This window comes from Manis pentadactyla, chromosome 11 (assembly GCF_030020395.1).
Source record: "Manis pentadactyla isolate mManPen7 chromosome 11, mManPen7.hap1, whole genome shotgun sequence".
NCBI lineage: Eukaryota > Metazoa > Chordata > Mammalia > Pholidota > Manidae > Manis > Manis pentadactyla.
This window is the reverse complement of record NC_080029.1, coordinates 76,671,707-76,693,200: the sequence shown is the minus strand read 5'-3', so window position 1 is coordinate 76,693,200 and position 21,494 is coordinate 76,671,707. Positions and strand designations below refer to the sequence as shown.

General features: G+C 40.4%; 1 protein-coding gene across 1 annotated transcript in view; it reads left to right on the top strand.

Moving 5' to 3' along the window:
* The first annotated feature begins 328 nt into the window (after window positions 1-328).
* The window catches only part of LOC118913449 (T cell receptor alpha chain MC.7.G5-like), a 582,985-nt gene continuing 561,819 nt past the window's right edge, over window positions 329-21,494 (top strand). The window contains exons 1-2 of the mRNA XM_057489042.1: window positions 329-341; window positions 580-687. Coding sequence (XP_057345025.1) covers window positions 329-341; window positions 580-687 — 121 coding nt within the window. The remainder of the gene's footprint in view (window positions 342-579; window positions 688-21,494) is intronic.

Here is a 21,494-nt window from a genome sequence, read left to right as displayed (position 1 = left end):
TTTAATCTCCAATTTTATTCATTTATCTATCTAGAGTTTATGATATTTGTGGAATTTGTTTTATAAAATTTGTGATTTGTTGTGATTTTATTTCTCATTCTAAAAATAATTTTGTGTTCAACTTTTTATCCATAATTTTGTGTTCCTTTGGAAAAAAACATTTTATAAGTTTCAGGGTCCACAAACATAAATCCTCGTCTGTACATAATCATAATTCTTTGAAATTTAACCATACAAAGGCAAGATAGGTGGTGAAGTTACACAAAAATTGTGAACATCTCCTTAGTCTCTGTTTGGCTCTTGGAGAGCGTTGTTGCCTATATTGGAAATGGCTATTCTGTGTAAGATCAGTATAAGCTCATAAAAACCTTCTTTCCTACAGTTTAAACAAGTGTTCTGACAGCATTTTTAACACAATGACACATGAAGAGTCTCAGGCACCAGGGGCAAACAGTTTTGTCAAGAGAGCAACTTTTCCTTTATAGTCCCTACAGTGTTTTTAAGAAGAAGAAAAAACCTAAAATCTTTTCATTCCTCCTAAACCTCAGAGCAATCTAGATTCAAGCTCTCAGTGATGAGACTTTCATTTGCTTGTGGGGAATCTTCTAGAAAGGAGCTCACTGCCTCTTTGCTTCCTGACCATGACACTGGTGTTCACCTTGATCTGTGGGGTGATCCATTTCCTGAGTGAGTGCCATTCCATTCACTCACTTGCTCACAAATGGAACATTGTTCTGGTTGGCTCTGTAGAGAGACCTTTGTTTCAGTAGGGTTCACTGACTCAGCCCTGATGCTGCAGGAGGAACCAGAGGCCAGACAGGGACCCAGCCCGACGGCTGCATCACCGTCTCTGAAAGAGAACACCTGGAGATGTAACTACTTGTCTTCTGTTCCCCTGTCTCTCTTCTGGTACGTGCAATACCCCAACCAAGGACCCCAGCTTCTCCTGAAGTACACGTCTGGGAACAGCCTTGTTTCAGGCATCAAACGTTTTGAGGCCAAATTGAAGAGGAATGAAACCTCCTTCCACCTGAAGAAAAACCCTCAGCCCATTGGAGAGACTCACCCAGTACTTCTGTGCCCTGAGTGACACTGGCTGGGACTGCAGGGGGAGCTGCACACAAACCTCCTAAGACTTTGTAGCTTAAAAGACTGGGTTTCAGCCTGAGTTATTTTCTGGAAATTGGCATGTTCTGTGAAGTCAAACAGTAAAGAGAACACAGAATCCGGGGAAGCATTTAGTTCCTAGGGACATCTTAAATTTATTTTCTTTCCTCTCCTTTTTTCTTTTCTTTTTTTCCATTTTGCAAAGGAAAGACTGTATTCTGAAATGCAGCACTTGTATCCTCTGAGTCAGGGTTCTACAGGGAATGAAGCTACAGGACTTTCAACAAGCTGGAGGAAGTTACTTGCTCCCAGGTCATTAGTGGTAGGCTAAGATGGCTTGAGTTGGTGTAAGGCAAATCAGAGAATTAATTTCCAGTATTAATCTCATCATTCAAGCCATCAGAAAACCCAGGTCAACTGCTTATTATTCTAAACAGCATTATCTCCAGGTGTTTTACTGGTATCCTGAGAGGCTTCTTTCTTCAAAGGACTTCAGCTCTTTGACTAAAATATTTGAGATTGGGTGGACTTAATTAAAGTTGGCCTATAAGGATGTGTACAGGTGACCTTTCCAAAGACCATATAGTATGAAGGAAAAAAGACCTTTTTTATCCAGTCTCCAGGCATTCTAAATTAAACACCATGTCATGCCAAAGAGCCATATGGATTCTTGGGGGTGCTGATTCCATGAGTGACCCACCCTGTCTTTATCAGACCCACACAAGTCACCTCTCTCTTCCTTTTTCTCCCTTCTAACTCAATTTCTCTAGTACCCATTGAGTGACCAATAATAATTAGTGATTCCTTAGTCATTTTTACTTATTTTTCTACATTTTTTCTCACAGTGCCATTAGTAAACATTTGCAATATTCTCGGACAGTTCACCTGACCTTCAGTGTCTGCAGAGAAAATACAGAGGTGCTCATTTTCCTTCCCTCTTACCTCTGATTCCATCTGTAGAGGATTATTATTATTTATAGAGTCTGATACAAGAGCACAAACTAAAATGTTTTTCATTTAAGTTTCCAAAAAACCATTTTCTTTAAAAATAATCAAAGCTAAAAAGCAAAATATAAATAATAAACAGTTTTAATAAAATGTATTAAAACTGAAATTTACTCTTAAACTTACAGATTTTTTAATAGAAATTAAACTTCACAATTCTAGCTACGTGTCCATCTAGTTGCTAAAGTAGATAATACCACTCTTTATGCAGGTTCAGTCTAGAATGAATATACTTTGAAAGTAATATTGTGTAATACTGTGAAGTGTTCCAACCATCATGAACAGCTGTTGCAAATCCTATGCTGATGTGAACACCTTTCAGAATCACAGATGGGTACATAACAGAAGCAAGAAAATCAATCCTCAACATTCCTGGGGACAAAATGTTTCATTATGCAAGAATCTATTACATCCATGCAATCTGAGGAAAAATTGGGCTAGTGAATTAAGTTTTCTTTCTTATTCCCTGAAATGCCCCCCAATTCCAAATCAAAGTTGGCCTTCTCTGTCAGCAGCAGCACAAATCATAGATTTTCTGATATTCAAAAGCAGTTTCAAGGACAACTGCTAAAGTATGTGATCAAAGATTTTCCTTGAGCCTGGGTGGTGTTGGCAGTTAAGATTACAGACTTTAATACATGTATTTGTGTGTGTGGGTTTTTGATCACTGGCCCTGTCCACGTACTTGCTCATCTTCTCTGTTCTTTGTTTTTAAAATAAAGTCACCTTTCAAAGATCAGTTATCTTTGTTTTTGTTACTGTCCATTCTTGTCACTTCCACAGAAGGCATAGAGCAACACATTCTCCATTGAACTGCCCAGGTAATACAGGTTTGAAGAAGTAACTGCTAGAGTCTTAGTGTTCATGTACTATTTATGGCATGCTTTTATTATGGCATCCTTTAAGCCTTTATTACATTTACAGAGATGTTTGCCTCCCCTATTATTATCATAAAATCTCTGAAGGAATGTATAGTGCCTAATCCATTTTTGCATTTTCTCAGGTCTGAAACACTCTTAAATATATTGGCTAAACTGAATCACATTGGAAGGATCATTTTTTTATAAGTTAATAGTTAAGAATTAAATGGATTGTTCTCATATCATTACTTAAGATTATATTATATAAAATTATTTATTTTCATAAAAAGGCACTGTGGGGACTCACAGTCTTATTTTTGGTACTCTCCATCCTTGTGGACACTTCCATGGCTTCAAGTCAATCTACAGGTACAGCCCTAGAGCAGAATGGCTGGGCTGAGCTGTGTCTCTCTGCTGAGAGAGAAGCATTATCAAGACAAAGGGAAAGTCAGCTTATTATATTTTAGGAAATTTGAGGAAGGTCATTTTGAACAAATTTCCTGAGAGAAGATCCATAGTTCAAGGTTATGGCAGTTTCTCATGGGCTGCAAGTCAGTGCATTGCTGCTGGGCAGGAAGGGACCTTCCTTCTTTTTCTTAGAAACAGGAGATCAAGATGATGCCGGGGTTCTTGTTTGCGGAGCTGAAGAATGAGCTTCACAGTCAAGGTAGGAGAGAAAGGTACAGGCTTTTATTTAGAGATAAAGTGAAAGGACAGAGCTCCCAGCTCACGCCAGGAGGGGACAAGAGAGTCCATAGTGGTGCGTTGTCTAGGGGGTTTTACAGGCAGTTGAGAATTTTTTGAGAACATGAAAATACTTAGGGGTGGGGACTTGTTAAGTGGTCCCTGAATATTAAAAATTAACTTAACTGTAAGGAATTTCTTGCCATGATTTCTCTCTGGGACACCGGTGCCTTGGTCTGGGAGCATATCAAAAGGCTGCCTGCCCAGCCCCCAAGGTGGGCCGAGGTATTGTCTACTTGCTAAAGAATCTTGCCTCTTGAACTTCCTGGGTGTTAAAATGCAATCTTATCTTCCAGATGGAATTCTTCCTGCCTGAAAGGGCAAGGTCCCAGATCCTATTTCAGCTAATCGGAGCTTAGTCTCTCTCCAGTCAGCAAGAAGTACACCCACCACCCCTAGACCCTGCCAACTGACCAAAGCCACGACTCATTACCCCCTCCAACTACCCCCAGGCCCAGCCAATCAGCCAGAGCCATGGCCATCACCCTCCCAAACCACCCTGGAAACCCATAAAACCTTTGTTCTGGGGAAAACGCGCTCTCTTTCTCTGGCATCTTGCCACTGCATTGGTGTAGATGAGAGATTGAGCTCTAGCTAGCTCGAATAAAGGCTCTTTGCTTTTGCATCGGTGTTGGCTCCTTGGTGGTCTGGGATTCGCGACTTTGGGCACAACACTGCCTTTACTATGTCGTCTACAGCTGGGTCTGCATGCTAAGTTAGTTGCTCAGTTTGCAGAATTACCTTGTCAGATCTGAAGGAGGAAAGACAGTACATAGGCCTGGGTCTTTTAGCATGCTAAAGTGAATCTTACACATGGTTACAAATGATTAGCATAATAAGAGATGTGCTACTGTTCTTTATCTGGGGAACATTAACTGATTTCACTGAAGAATGATTCTAGAGCTCAATGTTTAACATAGAGTTTTAGCAGGGGGGTTTCCTTGCATGTAGTTACATTGCTCTGACTGCAGATATCCCCACTCTGCCCCCTCCGGAGGCCTTCACTCTATTCTGACTACATCTATGGTCCCTGTCTGTTGGGAGCGAGCCTATGGACTTTAAGCAATGCCAGTTATGTAAGTTAAGACAACAGCAATCATTTCTGCAGTAACCTAGAAAAAGCAAAGCTGCTCTCCTAGCCAAATCAATATAGATCTTGCAGTCAGATCGCTAAGCAACGTTTCCTCCTCTGTTCTTTCCAATGGCCTTCTAACCCTGCCAACACCCTGCTTCTCAAGAACATCCTCTGCCCCAGGGGAAAGCCCCACCCTTAAAACCTCCCTCCCATGGGCCCCCACCCACAAAATGGCGAACTCCCCGCTTCTCTTCCGGGTCCTCTGCTCCCGCCGGTGCCAGCCAAGGCCCAATCACCCCTCTACACCTTCCCGCCGGCGCCATCTAAGGTCCAATTATCTTCTGACCCACCCCTTCCTTGCTAACCTGTATAAATTGAGCCTGCAAACAATAAACTGTGCCAGCTTGATCAGACATCCTGTCTTGCTGGTCGTGCTTTGTGTCCCTTGCTTGTTTCATTTCTGCAGGCGTCTCCGGCGACACCCTACGTTTGTCCCGCAGGCCGGGGCACCTGTCTCAAAATTCCTTCACGAAAAATGTCTTCCCTTGTCAAGATAAAAATGATCTTCCTCCTTCCTGCTCATTGTGCAGGCTGCAAGGAGTGGTATGTGCATGACAGGTTCGCCTTCAGGGCTTTCCAACTCCTTTCTCAATGAGGTTTCCTTTACTCATTTTCACAGACGGTTTTAGCCCATTAGGAGGCACTACAGGCTTTTCTTAAACCAGGAACTATGCTAAGGGACCTAGTTGTGAATAGTTGTTGAAAGTGTTAAGACAACAAAATTCAACCAAGTAAATGAGGAAATCAGTTGGCTTTATTAAACAATTCATGAATTGGGCAGCATTCTCTCTAGAAAGTAGAAAGGTGCTCCAAAGGGCTGCAGAAAGGGAGAGGTTTTTAAAGGCTGGACAAGGAAGTCATAAACAGAAAAAAAGGATTATTTTGGGTGAAGTCACTTTCACCTGGGGACAGAGGGTCTTATTAAGTGGATTCCTTGGGGAATGGAGACAACACATGTGACAGAGTATGTCATTGATACTGACCAGAAAATTTCTGACTGTATTTCTGTAGGAGGTTGAAAGTGCAGTTTAGTTAGGTATTAAACCCTGGTTTGGCGACTTGGCCTGTAAGACCCAATGGCCTTATTCTGGTCTGTGCTTCCCCCCCAGTGAGGAGACGAAGGCCACGGCAGATCGATGCAACAAGCAAGAGGTTTATTGTTATTCCAGCTAGCTGGGGTCCAAGTGTCTGCCCGACACAGCGGGTTTCAACAAGGACCCCGAGCACTCAGAGTCAAGGGTTAATATAGCATTTTCAAAGCACTTAACTCATAGTAATTTTCCACAGCTATACATTATTCTTGCAAGACATACATCCTGGGGTTAGGCAAGATAAGACCATTCTTCAATTGTCAGGGCAGACATACATCCTGGGGTTAGGCAAGAGCAGGATAAGACCATCCCTCAATTGTCAGGGTGGTTCTGCATGATAAGCTTGGTATGTAGGATTTACTGACCAAGGTTAGCTGACCAAGGGTCACCGCTGCCTTATTCCGGTGTTCATGATTGATTATCTTGTTTTTCTAGGCCTTACCCAGCTCCAGTTTTTCTTTTTAAGTCACAACCTCAGAAAACGGCTTCTAGGCCCTTAAAATGGCTACTCTTATGCTAACATTTCTATTCTTACATTCCCCTCTTCTTTTTTGTAACTATTTCAATCATGAAATTAGAGGTCATCTGTTTGGTTAATGCTCTGATAGTTCTGTCTTAACACCATGACTTGTACGGTGCTAATGCGTTCTTTGATAAAGGTAACTAGGTGGTTTAGGATGCAGGGGCCAAAGGTTAGAATTAATATTAAGATTATTAGAGGACTTACTAGCATAGAGATGAGGGTAGTGAACCAAGGCGAGGAGTTGAACCAGGACTCAAACTACCCTTGGTTTTGTTTTTTTTTTCTCTTTTCTTTTTTGCTAACTTTTCTCTAACTTAGGCCATGGAGTCTTTTACTACTCCTGAATGATCTACGTAGAAGCAACATTCTTCTTTAAGGGCAGTGCACAGTCCGCCTTGTTGGAGGAATGACATGCCTAAACTTCTTCTATTTTGTAGGACTACTTAACTTCCGGGAATGAACACATGGAGTGACTCCGGTTTGGCAGGCTCACCACCCGTTAGATGGGGGAATATAATAAGTTGGGATGGTGTTTATTACTTCTGTCCTGTTGCAGAGGGAGGTGTAAGTTTTAGGAACTTTTCCAATGCAGGTTCTTTGCCCACTTACAGAGGATAAAGTGAGTCTTGGTCTTTTCTGCTGCCACTTACACTGGGAGGGGTCAGAAGACTGGTTGAGAGCATTAACAAATGCTATACTTTCGTAGTAAGGGGCAGCAACATCATAGCATAACCAGCAGGAGTGAGTTAGCTCAGGACGGATGGCAAGGGGTCCTTGATTAAAGATAATCTCCTGCCTTGATTTCTCTCTGGGACACTGGCGCTTTGGTCCAGGCTCACATTAAAAGACTGCGTGCCCAGCCTCTAAGGTGGGCTGAGATATTGTATATCTGCTAAAGAATCCTGCCTTTTACTATGCCATCTACAGCTGGGTCTGCATGCTAAGTCAGTTTCTCAGCTTGCAAAATTATTTAGATAAGGAGGAAAGACAGCACATAGGCCTGGGCTTTTAGTATGCTAAAGCGAATCTTATACACGATTACAAATGATTAGCATAATAAAGCATGTGCTACTCTTCTTTATCTGAGGAACATTAACTGATCTCACTGAAGAATGATTCTAGAGCTTAATGTTCAACATAGTTTTACTAGGAGGGGGGTTTCTAGCATGTAGTTATGTTGCTATGATTGCATATATCCTGCCTTGCTTTCTTCAGAGGCTCTCACTTTATTCTGTCTAAGCCTATGGTCCCTGTCTCATTCTCACCTCTACAGATAGAGACTCTAGCTGCTGCTAGGGAAAAGGGGCGATGACCGCTCTGGCTGCTTCGTGCTGAGAAGAGGGCGCAGTAAAGGGTGCAGCTAGGTCTCTATCACTGGTCACTTGAGAGGGTCTCAGAAGGCTGGCGCTTCTATTTTGGGTTTTGTTTCTATTACTATTTGCAGTTTTGTGGCTTCTAGGCAAGATAAAACAAATTGTGTTATTAGGTTATGCAGCAACATCTGGAGTTGGATTTTCTATTCTGGAAGGAGGCTGCGTTATTGAAACAATACTTTTCTCTAAAATCACCCTCATTTTTATTAGAAGTAACCAGGTTAAGAAAATAATTAACAGCTGGCTTGATTATTTGCACAAGTGCAGCAAGAAGAGCAATTGATTACACAGGCTCTTTTAAATATGCTTTGCTGGAACTTTTTGTAAGGAATTTCAGATTGAACTTTTAAAGGCCTCTTGAGGCCAGACAGCCAAGCCAGACTTGCCATCAGGCTTTGCCTGCAGTACCTGTAGATCTGGATGAATTCCTCTCTTCTCGAGGTCTCTGCACCTGCCAGGAAGTGACCTTCCTTACTCACCTGGTAAGGCTGCTGGGAACTCTGTAAGCAAGGTACCAGGCCAGTTCTTCCAAGGGGCTTTGTTGGCTTTATACAGTCAGTCTTAGTTCTTTAAAGTTGTTCACATCTGAGTCCATGCACATGTCTCTCAGGTATGACATTCCAGTCAAACCCCTGGCAGTATAACCAGTGTTCTTAATTAGTCTTCTCACAAGGAAAGCAGATTTTTATTGAACTCGTGCAAATAAACATATTGCCATGGAATACAAAAATAGTCACTGAAAGTTTTTAAACTCTGTAGGGATCAGGTAGAGAGAAGGATGTTTCAATTCTGCTTATAAAGATAGTCATTTACCAAACTGTTGTCAGCATAAGAGAACAAGCTTAAAACACTTTATCAGCAACATTTGAAACAAAAAGACACTAAATCATTTTCTTTAGTTTATGTAATCTTATGTAACTAATACACGTTCTGCTGAAATCCAGTTCTTTACTAGTTTAGGAATAATAAAACAGTGACTATAAATGACAAAAGACTTACAAATGACAATGGTTAAAGATCTGATGAGAGCTTACTGTAAGACAGTTGACAGAAGGAAATTCTGATATTTCTGTAATACAAAACAGTCAGTAACAAAGTTTAGCATCATTCTCTTTGACAGTGCTTTCCTGGTAAATGTATATATATATATATACATTTATATATATAAATGTATATATATATATTATATATATATATAAATATATATATATATATATCAGATAAATAAGCCAAATTAGTCAACTACTTTCTCTAATGAGAAAAAATTCCTCTGACATGTTCCAGGGGCCCTCTGGAAAATATCAGAGTTAACTAGAGGTAAAAGCACTTTTTTGCATTTAATTCTTTTAGAACTGTCTATCATTACACATTAATTGTCTATATACCCAGCACAGTAAATGAGATATCTTAAAAAGTTGGGGCAGCAGGGGAGACTGCTGCTGTCAGTTTTTAAAGACAATATATAGAAAGTCAAAATAATTCTAGGTTACCAAGCATTCTTGAGAGAATGGTAGCAGATGGTAGATTCTTCTGCTTTTATCTTCAGGAGGGGAAAAAAAAGCTTCAATAAGAATTCACATTTAGCTGAAAGAACTGTCTAAACTCAAGGCAGAGTACCAGGCATACAAAAGGCCTGTTAGAGATACATACAAAGAATGGATATGGCTATAGTCAAATTCAACTTAAAAGTTTAAGCAGGGGGGCGGAAGATGGCGGCGTGAGTAGAGCAGCGGAAATCTCCTCCCAAAACAACATATATCTATGAAAATATAACAAAGACAACCCTTCCTAGAATAAAGACCAGAGGACACAGGACAATATCCAGACCACATCCGCACCTGAGAGAACCCAGCGCCTCGCGAAGGGGGTAAGATACAAGCCCCGGCCCCGCGGGAGCCGAGCGCCCCTCCCCCCAGCTCCCGGCGGGAGAAGAGCAGGCAGGGCGGGAGGGAGACGGAGCCCAGGACTGCCGAACAACCAGCCCCAGCCATCCGGGCCAGAGTGCAGGGCCCTCGATACTAGGAAAACAGGGCAGCAAGAACAGTGAGCAGGCACTGGAGGCTGGGCGCCAGAGGACATAAGAAAAGCACGCGACCATTTCCTTTTTTTTTTGCTTTTTTGCTGTTTTGTTTTGGCGAGCGCTTTTTGGAAGTCTTAAAGGGATAGGGACCCCAATACTAGGGAAACAGGGCAGAAAGACCAGTGAGCAGAGGCCTGAGGCTGGCACCAGAGAATAAAGAAAAACGAACGACCACCTTTTTTTTTTTTTTAATTTTTTTTTTTTTTTTTTTTTTGGTGGGCGTTGTTTTGTTTTGGCCGGTGCTTTTTGGAAGTCTTAAAGGGGCAGGGCGGGTCACTTAATCCAGAGGTAGGGAATCCGGGATCTCTGGGTACCCTAACCCCTGGGCTGCAGGGAGCAGGGAGGCCCCTTATGGAGATAAATACCCTCCCAGCAGCTCCTGCTCCAACGCGACACCACCATTTTGGAGTAGCTGCCCGAGCCAGGCCACGCCCACAGCAACAGCGGAGATTAACTCCATAGCAGCCGGGCAGGAAGCACAAACCCTGTCTGCGCGCAGCTGCGCAGCACAAGCCACTAGAGGCCGCTGTTCTCCCAGGAGAGGAGGGCCACGAACCAACAAGAAAGGAAGTCCTTCCAGCTGTCACTCGTCCCAGTTCTGCAGACTATTCCTATCACCATGAAAAGGCAAAGCTACAGGCAGACAAAGATCACAGAGACAACACCAGAGAAGGAGACAGACCTAACCAGTCTCCCTGAAAAAGAATTCAAAATAAGAATCATAAACATGCTGACAGAGATGCAGAGAAATACGCAAGAGAAATGGGATGAAGTCCGGAAGGAGATCACAGATGCCAGAAAGGAGATCGCAGGAATGAAACAAACTCTGGAAGGGTTTATAAGCAGAATGGATAGAATGCAAGAGGCCATTGATGGAATTGAAATCAGAGAACAGGAACGCATAGAAGCTGACATAGAGAGAGACAAAAGGATCTCCAGGAATGAAACAATATTAAGAGAACTGTGTGAACAATCCAAAAGGAACAATATCCGTATTATAGGGGTCCCAGAAGAAGAAGAGAGAGGAAAAGAGATGGAAAGTATCTTAGAAGAAATAATTGCTGAAAACTTCCCCACACTGGGGGAGGAAGTAATCGAACAGACCACGGAAATACACAGAACCCCCAACAGAAAGGATCCAAGAAGAGCAACACAAAGACACATAATAATTAAAATGGCAAAGATCAAGGACAAGGAAAGAGTGTTAAATGCAGCTAGAGAGAAAAAGGTCACCTATAAAGGGAAACCCATCAGGCTAACGTCAGATTTCTCAACAGAAACCCTACAGGCCAGAAGAGAATGGCATGATATATTTAATACAATGAAACAGAAGGGCCTTGAACCAAGGATACTGTATCCAGCACGACTATCATTCAAATATGACGGTGGGATTAAACAATTCCCAGACAAACAAAAGCTGAGGGAATTTGCTTTCCACAAACCACCTCTACAGAACATCTTACAGGGACTGCTCTAGATGGGAGCACTCCTAGAAAGGGCACAGCACAAAACACCCAACATATGAAGATTCGAGAAGGAGGAACAAGAAGGGAGAGAAGAAAAGAATCTCCAGACAGTGTATATAACAGCTCAATAAGCGAGCTAAGTTAGGCAGTAAGATACTAAAGAGGCTAACCTTGAACCTTTGGTAACCAAGAATTTAAAGCCTGCAATGGCAATAAGTACATATCTTTCAATAGTCACCCTAAATGTTAATGGGTTGAATGCACCAATCAAAAGACACAGAGTAACAGAATGGATAAAAAAGCAAGACCCATCTATATGCTGCTTACAAGAAACTCACCTCAAACCCAAAGACATGTACAGACTAAAAGTCAAGGAATGGAAAAACATATTTCAAGCAAACAACAGTGAGAAGAAAGCAGGGGTTGCAGTACTAATATCAGACAAAATAGACTTCAAAACAAAGAAAGTAACAAGAGATAAAGAAGGACACTACATAATGATAAAGGGCTCAGTCAAACAAGAGGATATAACCATTCTAAATATATATGCACCCAACACAGGAGCACCAGCATATGTGAAACAAATACTCACAGAACTAAAGGAGGAAATAGACTGCAATGCATTCATTCTAGGAGACTTCAACACACCACTCACCCCAAAGGATAGATCCACTGGGCAGAAAATAAGTAAGGACATGGAAGCACTGAACAACACAGTAGAACAGATGGACCTAATAGACATCTATAGAACTCTACATCCAAAAGCAGCGGGATATACATTCTTCTCAAGTGCACATGGAACATTCTCCAGAATAGACCACATACTAGGCCACAAAAAGAGCCTCAGAAAATTCCAAAAGATTGAAATCCTACCAACCAACTTTTCAGACCACAAAGGCATAAAACTAGAAATAAACTGTACAAAGAAAGCAAAGAGGCTCACAAACACATGGAGGCTTAACAACACGCTCCTAAATAATCAATGGATCAATGACCAAATCAAAATGGAGATCCAGCAATATATGGAAAAAAATGACAACAACAACACTAAGCCCCAACTTCTGTGGGACACAGCAAAAGCAGTCTTAAGAGGAAAGTATATAGCAATCCAAGCATATTTAAAAATGGAAGAGCAATCCCAAATGAATGGTCTAATGTCACAATTATCGAAATTGGAAAAAGAAGAACAGATGAGGCCTAAGGTCAGCAGAAGGAGGGACATAATAAAGATCAGAGAAGAAATAAATAAAATTGAGAAGAATAAAACAATAGCAAAAATCAATGAAACCAAGAGCTGGTTCTTTGAGAAAATAAACAAAATAGATAAGCCTCTAGCCAGACTTATTAAGAAGAAAAGAGAGTCAACACAAATCAACAGTATCAGAAACGAGAAAGGAAAAATCACGACGGAACCCATGGAAATGCAAAGAATTATTGGAGAATACTTTGAAAACCTATATGCTAACAAGCCGGGAAACCTAGGAGAAATGGACAACTTCCTAGAAAAATATAACCTTCCAAGATTGACCCAGGAAGAAACAGAAAATCTAAACAGACCAATTACCAGCAACGAAATTGAAGCGGTAATCAAAAAACTACCAAAGAACAAAACCCCCGGGCCAGATGGATTTACCTCGGAATTTTATCAGACATACAGGGAAGACATAATACCCATTCTCCTTAAAGTTTTCCAAAAAAATAGAGGAGGAGGGGATACTCCCAAACTCATTCTATGAAGCTAACATCACCCTAATACCAAAACCAGGCAAAGACCCCACCAAAAAAGAAAACTACAGACCAATATCCCTGATGAACGTAGATGCAAAAATACTCAACAAAATATTAGCAAACCAAATTCAAAAATACATCAAAAGGATCATACACCATGACCAAGTGGGATTCATCCCAGGGATGCAAGGATGGTACAACATTCGAAAGTCCATCAACATCATTAACCACATCAACAAAAAGAAAGACAAAAACCACATGATCATCTCCATAGATGCTGAAAAAGCATTTGACAAAGTTCAACATCCATTCATGTTAAAAACTCTCAGCATAATGGGAATAGAGGGCAAGTACCTCAACCTAATAAAGGCCATCTATGATAAACCCACAGCCAACATTATATTGAACAGCGAGAAGCTGAAAGCATTTCCTCTGAGATCGGGAACTAGACAGGGATGCCCACTCTCCCCACTGTTATTTAACATAGTACTGGAGGTCCTAGCCATGGCAATCAGACAAAACAAAGAAATACAAGGAATCCAGATTGGTAAAGAAGAAGTTAAACTGTCACTATTTGCAGATGACATGATACTGTACATAAAAAACCCTAAAGACTCCACCCCAAAACTACTAGAACTGATATCGGAATACAGCAAAGTTGCAGGATACAAAATCAACACACAGAAATCTGTGGCTTTCCTATATACTAACAATGAACCAACAGAAAGAGAAATCAGGAAAACAACTCCATTCACAATTGCATCAAAAAAAATAAAATACCTAGGAGTAAACCTAACCAAGGAAGTGAAAGACTTATACTCTGAAAACTACAAGTCACTCTTAAGAGAAATTAAAGGGAACACTAACAGATGGAAACTCATCCCATGCTCGTGGCTAGGAAGAATTAATATCGTCAAAATGGCCATCCTGCTCAAAGCAATATACAGATTTGATGCAATCCCTATAAAAATACCAGCAACATTCTTCAATGAACTGGAACAAATAATTCAAAAATTCATATGGAAACACCAAAGACCGCGAATAGCCAAAGCAATCCTGAGAAAGAAGAATAAAGTAGGGGGGATCTCACTCCCCAACTTCAAGCTCTACTATAAAGCCATAGTAATCAAGACAATTTGGTACTGGCACAAGAGCAGAGCCACAGACCAATGGAACAGACTAGAGAATCTAGACATTGACCCAGACATATATGGTCAATTAATATTTGATAAAGGAGCCATGGACATACAATGGGGAAATGACAGTCTCTTCAACAGGTGGTGCTGGCAAAACTGGACAGCTACATGTAAGAGAATGAAACTGGACCATTGTCTAACCCCATAAACAAAAGTAAACTCAAAATGGATCAAAGACCTGAATGTAAGTCATGAAACCATTAAACTCTTGGAAGAAAACATAGGCAAAAACCTCTTAGACATAAACATGAGTGACCTCTTCTTGAACATATCTCCCCAGGCAAGGAAAACAACAGCAAAAATGAGTAAGTGGGACTATATTAAGCTGAAAAGCTTCTGTACAGCAAAAGACACCATCAATAGAACAAGAAGGATCCCTACAGTATGGGAGAATATATTTGAAAATGACACATCCGATAAAGGCTTGACGTCCAGAATATATAAGGAGCTCTCACGCCTCAACAAACAAAAAACAAATAACCCAATTAAAAAATGGGCAGAGGAACTGAACAGACAGTTCTCCAAAAAAGAAATACAGATGGCCAACAGACACATGAAAAGATGCTCCACATCACTAATTATCAGAGAAATGCAAATTAAAACTACAATGAGGTATCACCTCACACCAGTAAGGATGGCTGCCATCCAAAAGACAAACAACAACAAATGTTGGTGAGGCTGTGGAGAAAGGGGAACCCTCCTACACTGCTGGTGGGAATGTAAGTTAGTTCAACCATTGTGGAAAGCAGTATGGAGGTACATCAAAATGCTCAAAACAGACTTACCATTTGACCCAGGAATTCCACTCCTAGGAATTTACCCTAAGAACGCAGCAATCAAGTTTGAGAAAGACAGATGCACCCCTATATTTATTGCAGCACTATTTGCAATAATCAAGAATTGGAAGCAACCTAAATGTCCATCAATAGATGAATGGATAAAGAAGATGTGGTACATATACACAATGGAATACTACTCAGCCATAAGAAAAGGGCAAATCCAACCATTTGCAGCAACATGGATGGAGCTGGAGGGTATTATGCTCAGTGAAACAAGCCAAGCGGAGAAAGAGAAATACCAAATGATTTCACTTATCTGTGGAATATAAGAACAAAGGAAAAACTGAAGGAACAAAACAGCAGCAGAATCACAGAACTCAAGAATGGACTAACAGGTACCAAAGGGAAAGGGACTGGGGAGGATGGGTGGGTAGGGAGGGATAAGGGGGGGAGAAGTAGGGGGGTATTCAGATTAACATGCATGGGGGGGTAGGAGAAAAGGGAGGGCTGTACAACACAGAGAAGGCAAGTAGTGATTCTACAACATTTTGCTATGCTGATGGACAGTGACTGTAAAGGGGTTTATAGGGGAGACCTGGTATAGGGGAGAGCCTAGTAAACATAATATTTGTCATGTAAGTGTAGATTAGTGATACCAAAAACAAAGCAAAAAAAAAAAAAAAAAGGGCAGTTCCTGTGTGGTAACCTCCAATGAGTTCTACACAAGGGTATAAAGGGCATATAAAAGTGTAGGCAAAGGGTCTGTTTGTGTTTATACAGAGGATCAAAGCCTAATTGGGCTACCCCAAAAATGAACTAAGATACGATATGAAAAAGAACTTCCAACATCTGCACTCTGTGGAAGACTCATGTCAGAAGATGATCATCAAAAAACCCCAACAAAGATCCACGCACTGCTACAGCTGTAGATGCACTCATCCCACCAGTTCCTGGACTTGCCATGGGAATGAGGAAGGAGATATCTAAGCTGGCCTGTACATACAGTAAAACAACAAATTTGACTGGATCTATACTGTTGGAACTCAACCAAGAATTTGGAGAAGTGCAAATTGTAGCGCTCCAAAATCTTACAACTACAGACTATTTACTGTTAAAAGAACATATGGCATGTGAACAGTCCCCAGGAATGGGTTGTTTTAATTTGTCTGATTTCTCTCAGACTGTTCAAGTTCAGTTGGACAATATCCACCATATCATAGATAAGTTTTCACAAATGCCTAAAGTGCCTAACTGGTTTTCTTGGTTTCACTGGAGATGGCTGGTACTTACAGATATGCTTTGGTTATGTAACTATACTCCTATTATGTTAATGTGTGTGCGCAATTTAAGTAGTAGCTTAAAACCTATACATGCTGAAGTTACTCTACAAGAAGATATGTCAAAGAAATAATCAATCTTCTCATGTTTTCTTCCGCCTGCTACTTCTATAGCTTTTCTTCTTCCTTCCTAATTACAACCCTTAAATAGAATTCGTGCCCCATATCAAATTTACCGAGTATCATAATTGTTCCAAGTGGTAAAGATACCTCAAGACAAATGCTGGGCATAGAAGCCACAGGGCATAAATTTGCAAAGAAGTAAAAAGCTAACCTTTTCAAACAATAAGGCTTCCCTTTCACTTACCAACTTCACATTTCCCTGTATGGCCCCGGAAGATGACTGGTTAGCCAGAGACGGGTAAGATTCCTCAAGGGAGGAACAACCTAAGACAGGCACAGTCGCAGGGGGGCCATCAGGTGAGAAATTGGGGATCAACAGAGGTGAGTCTTAGAACCTCACCCCCCCTCTTCTGAGAGAAATCTTCTGCATATGTGGATGTTTTATTGCCCTGGTCTAGCTTGGATTAACACATAGTCTACAGGCACACACCTGATCATCTACATTTGCTCTCTTACAACACTAAACTATGTTTTCTACCTTTATCTTGCATCTACCTACCACTTGATCATTTTATTAAAAATAATAATAATAAAGAGAGAAATGTGGCATCCACATATAAATCAAGTATAAAAACCAAATGAGTATTCATATTTGAACTGACTGTTTAGAGTTCATAATGCATGAGCAAAACTGAAAGTTTCTGTGATGACTGCCGTTGTACTGTTCACTATGTAACTTATTCATTATGTAAGAATTTGTTCTACATGTAAGAACTTGTTTGTTATGCCTCAGAAGATTGGAGACTTACGAAAATTAGGCTTGGGGTGGATTAATGATTGTGCATTGAGCACTGACTCCCCTATACAGAATTTTATTGTCGTTAACAACCATTTGATCAATAAATATGATAGATGCCCTCACAAAAAAAAAAAAAAAAAAAAAGGACAGACTTCCAATGGTAAAATAAATAAGTAACCGGGATGTAATGTATAGCATAAGGAATATAGTCAAGATATTGTAACAGCTTGGTAGGGTGATAGCTGGAACCTAGAATTATGTATATAAATGTTCTACCACTGTGTTGTACACTTGAAACTAATGTAATGTAATACTGTGTGTCAACTGCCCTTCAATAAAAAATAATTATTAAAAAAAAAAAATGTTTAAGCAGAATCTCAAATTTAAATGTCTCTTTCCTTTACACAGATATTCAGATCTGACCAGAAATATGCTTTGAGATGAAAGAGATCAGTCATTTTACTTCTTCATTTAAGGATTGAGAAATGATAACCTTTGGCTTTCTAACCAGCCATTTCATTCATGGCGTCAATAGTGGGTTGTGGTGACATGGAAATGTATGCTGGATATTTGGATGGTTTAAAGGTTATATACAATCAATAGCTTATGAACAGTGAATATAATAAGAACATAACTCAGCATGAGTGTCCAAGACCGGATACAAAAAAGCAGAAAAAGTGCTTAAGTCTACAGGTCTTCCCTGAAAGCTTCAAGAATGTTTTACTCTTTAATAGTAAGTAGATAGAGCTTTTAACAGAATTTGCATAGCAGCTTATAAGATCATTTGCATTAAAAAACATGGAGAGTAATCCATGTTTTTTTTAAAACATACAATCATATCCACAGCATATAAATTAAACAAGAAGACCTGGTGGTTCTAAAAAAAATCGATTACAACATTTCTCAAAAGTGGTCACACGTTTGTCCCTCTAAACCTTTACAGTGAGCCCTGTTTTTCTGGGAGAAACATAATCTTGTCCAGATTTACAGTTTAATTTTTAAGAATAAATTTTGGTTTGTTAACTAAGTGCATTCAATCAGCTAAAAAAAGCTTTGTTACCATTCTGCTTAGGAGGTTAAATTAAGAAAACAAATAATCAGTAACAACTTTAATCATTTGTTGGTTAGAGAGATTTTTCTACTTATAAAAATATAAGGAATAAATTCAATTTCTCATGCCATGCAACCATTTTCAATAAAAAAATATTTCAAAGGCAAATAAAGGTTACACAGTTGTTAACAAACTTTAGCTTTTAGTCTTTTTAATATTAAGATTTCATTAAAAAAATATTCTGGCAACTCACTGAGACTTTAAGCATGAGAAACTGCTTTCATAAAACAGAGAACCTTTTGCAATCTTTCAACATTAAGAACAGACTAACAGTTAAAGAAAACTGTTTTTTAACTGGAAACAAAATTCTAATTTTGCTGTGCACTTGATATCAAAACTCACTTGCTTTAATTTCACATAGTACGACTATATCTGTAAGAATATAGTAATTTATTCTTCATTTGCCCCATGGTCTCAAGCACATAAATGGGTGAGAATTATGCCTGGGCTTGCCTGGGGCTTGACTGGGTTTATCTCGCCTTATCTCTAAACATTCTGACCCTCCCCCAAAGCAACAGGCTGAGCGGATCAGCCACAACAAAAGGCACCACGCTGCTGCACCACACTGCTCTCTCTGTCTCTGTCTCTCTGTCCCTCTCTAAACAAACAGCTGCACTTTAGAACAAAGCCACTTTCTTTTATCAAAAAACACATTCTTTAGCATGCAGACGAGTTTTCATTCTTTATACTTTCTCTTATTAAAACATACATCTCTTAGCATAGAGAAATGTTTTCTTTATTTAAGTAGTTTTCATTAGAACTTAAAATTATTTGATACTTTAACTTTCAGTGAACACTGAAAAACAGGCCACCATAAACTGTTACACTAGCATTCTTCATCTATGAACATATATTATCATTTTTGGAAATGTGCTTTACAACACAATTTCTCATTAGGCACAAAATATGTCTATATAACTTAGCAAACTTTAAAAATTTTGGTTACCACAAAAATTCTCAGGCTGTTTGCAGATATATATACCATTATACATTAATACAGTATTATTATTAAGATTTTATTTGCTACACTTGTTTACTTATTTTTAGCAACCATGCCAGATTACTTAGAAAATTTTTACTAAACATTAGACAAAGTCAAACTTTTCTTCAAGCATCTTCTTGAAATGTTTAACAGGTAACATCAACTTAAATGACTAAACTTTGGCAGCTGATAACCACAAGGACATGCCCGCCTCAGGCAAACCCAAATTAGCATTAATGCTTAACATTTTTTATCAGATTTTCTGGAAGTTTTAGAATGCCCAATTTTCACAAGTGCTTGTCTTTAAATCAATTTCATTAATACCATCCGGAGGTAGAAAGATATTTTCATTTACACACTTAGACACACAAACATACAGACTGAGACATAATGATAAGGTTCCCTCCGGCAGCCAGCCAACGTTAAAGGATGGCCACTTGAGGTGCAGAAAACACGAAATTTTCTCTTCCTGATGTCCGTGCTCAAATTGTGAGCTCTCTCCCTAACGTCTGAGAAAAATGGTCTGTCATGAGAGACAAGGGGGTCGTCTGCGTCTGTCCCATTTCTTCTGTCAAAAAGACTAAGACAAACAAACACGACAAACAGCCACCAGGCGCCTACAGAGAAGAATCTGCCGCGGCTGTGGAGACAAACCTGAAAGTAAGTTGAGGGTCTGTCGGACTGCAGTGGCAGCCGACTTTCCTCACAGATGAGGACCTCGTCCTCCAGACGGGGGCAAGGGACGTCTCCCAAGACCCCTGGTCGGCGACATGCCAGCGCATCCGCCTAAGTCTATGCCGACCCAGAAACAGATTGGAGCTCCTACAGGCTTATACAGGTTTCAGGTTTGTTCGCGAACAAAAACAGTGAGTGCGCTCACCAGCCGGCAAAGCACTTTCTGATTAAACACAGAACGTTCTTACAGGTTTGACAAAAGACACACACGGATACAAACACAGTAATACCTGGCCAGGGCAAGCCTCCGATCCTTGGCTTGTTGTTCCTCCGGTGGGGGGGCATGCGTTCCCAGACGAGCCCCCAAATGTAAGACCCAACGGCCTTATTCTGGTCTGCGCTTCCCCCCCAGTGAGGAGACGAAGGCCACGGCAGATCGATGCAACAAGCAAGAGGTTTATTGTTATTCCAGCTAGCTGGGGTCCAAGTGTCTGCCTGACACAGCGGTTTTCAACAAGGACCCCGAGCACTCAGAGCCAAGGGTTTATATAGCATTTTCAAAGCACTTAACTCATAGTAATTTTCCACAACTATACATTATTCTTGCAAGACATACATCCTGGGGTTAGGCAAGAGCAAGATAAGACTATTCTTCAATTGTCAGGGAGGTTCTGCACGATAAGCTTGGTATGTAGGATTAACTGACCAAGGTTAGCTGACCAAGGGTCACCGCTGCCTTATTCCGGTGTTCATGATTGATTATCTTGTTTTTCTCAGCCTTACCCAGTTCCAGTTCACACACACTCAGGAAATGGCTTTTACGCCCTTAAGATGGCTACTCTTATGCTAACTTATTTCTATTCTTACATTCCCCTCTTCTTCTTGTATCTATTTCAATCATGAAACTAGGGGTCATCTGTTTGGTCAACACTCTGATAGTTCTGTCTCAACACTATGATTTGCACGGTGCTAATGTGTTCTTTGATAAAGGTAACTAGGCGGTTTAGGATGCAGGGGCCAAAGGTTAGAATTAATATTAAGATCATTAGAGGCCCTACTAGAGTAGAGATGAGGGTAGTGAACCATGGCGAGGAGTTGAACCAGGACTCAAACCACCCTTGGTTTTGTTCTCTTTTTCTTTTTCTTTTAGCTAACTTTTCTCTAACTTTGGCCATGGAGTCTTTTACTACTCCTGAATGATCTACATAGAAGCAACATTCTTCTTTAAGGGCAGCGCACAGTCTGCCTTGTTGGAGGAATAACATGTCTAAACTTCTTCTATTTTGTAGGACTACTTAACTTCCGGGAATGAACACATGGAGTGACTCCGGTTTGGCAGGCCCACTACCCGTTAGATGGGGGAATATAATAAGTTGGGGTGTGTTTATTACTTCTGTCCTGTTGCAGAGGGAGGTGTAAGTTTTAGCAACTTTCCCAATG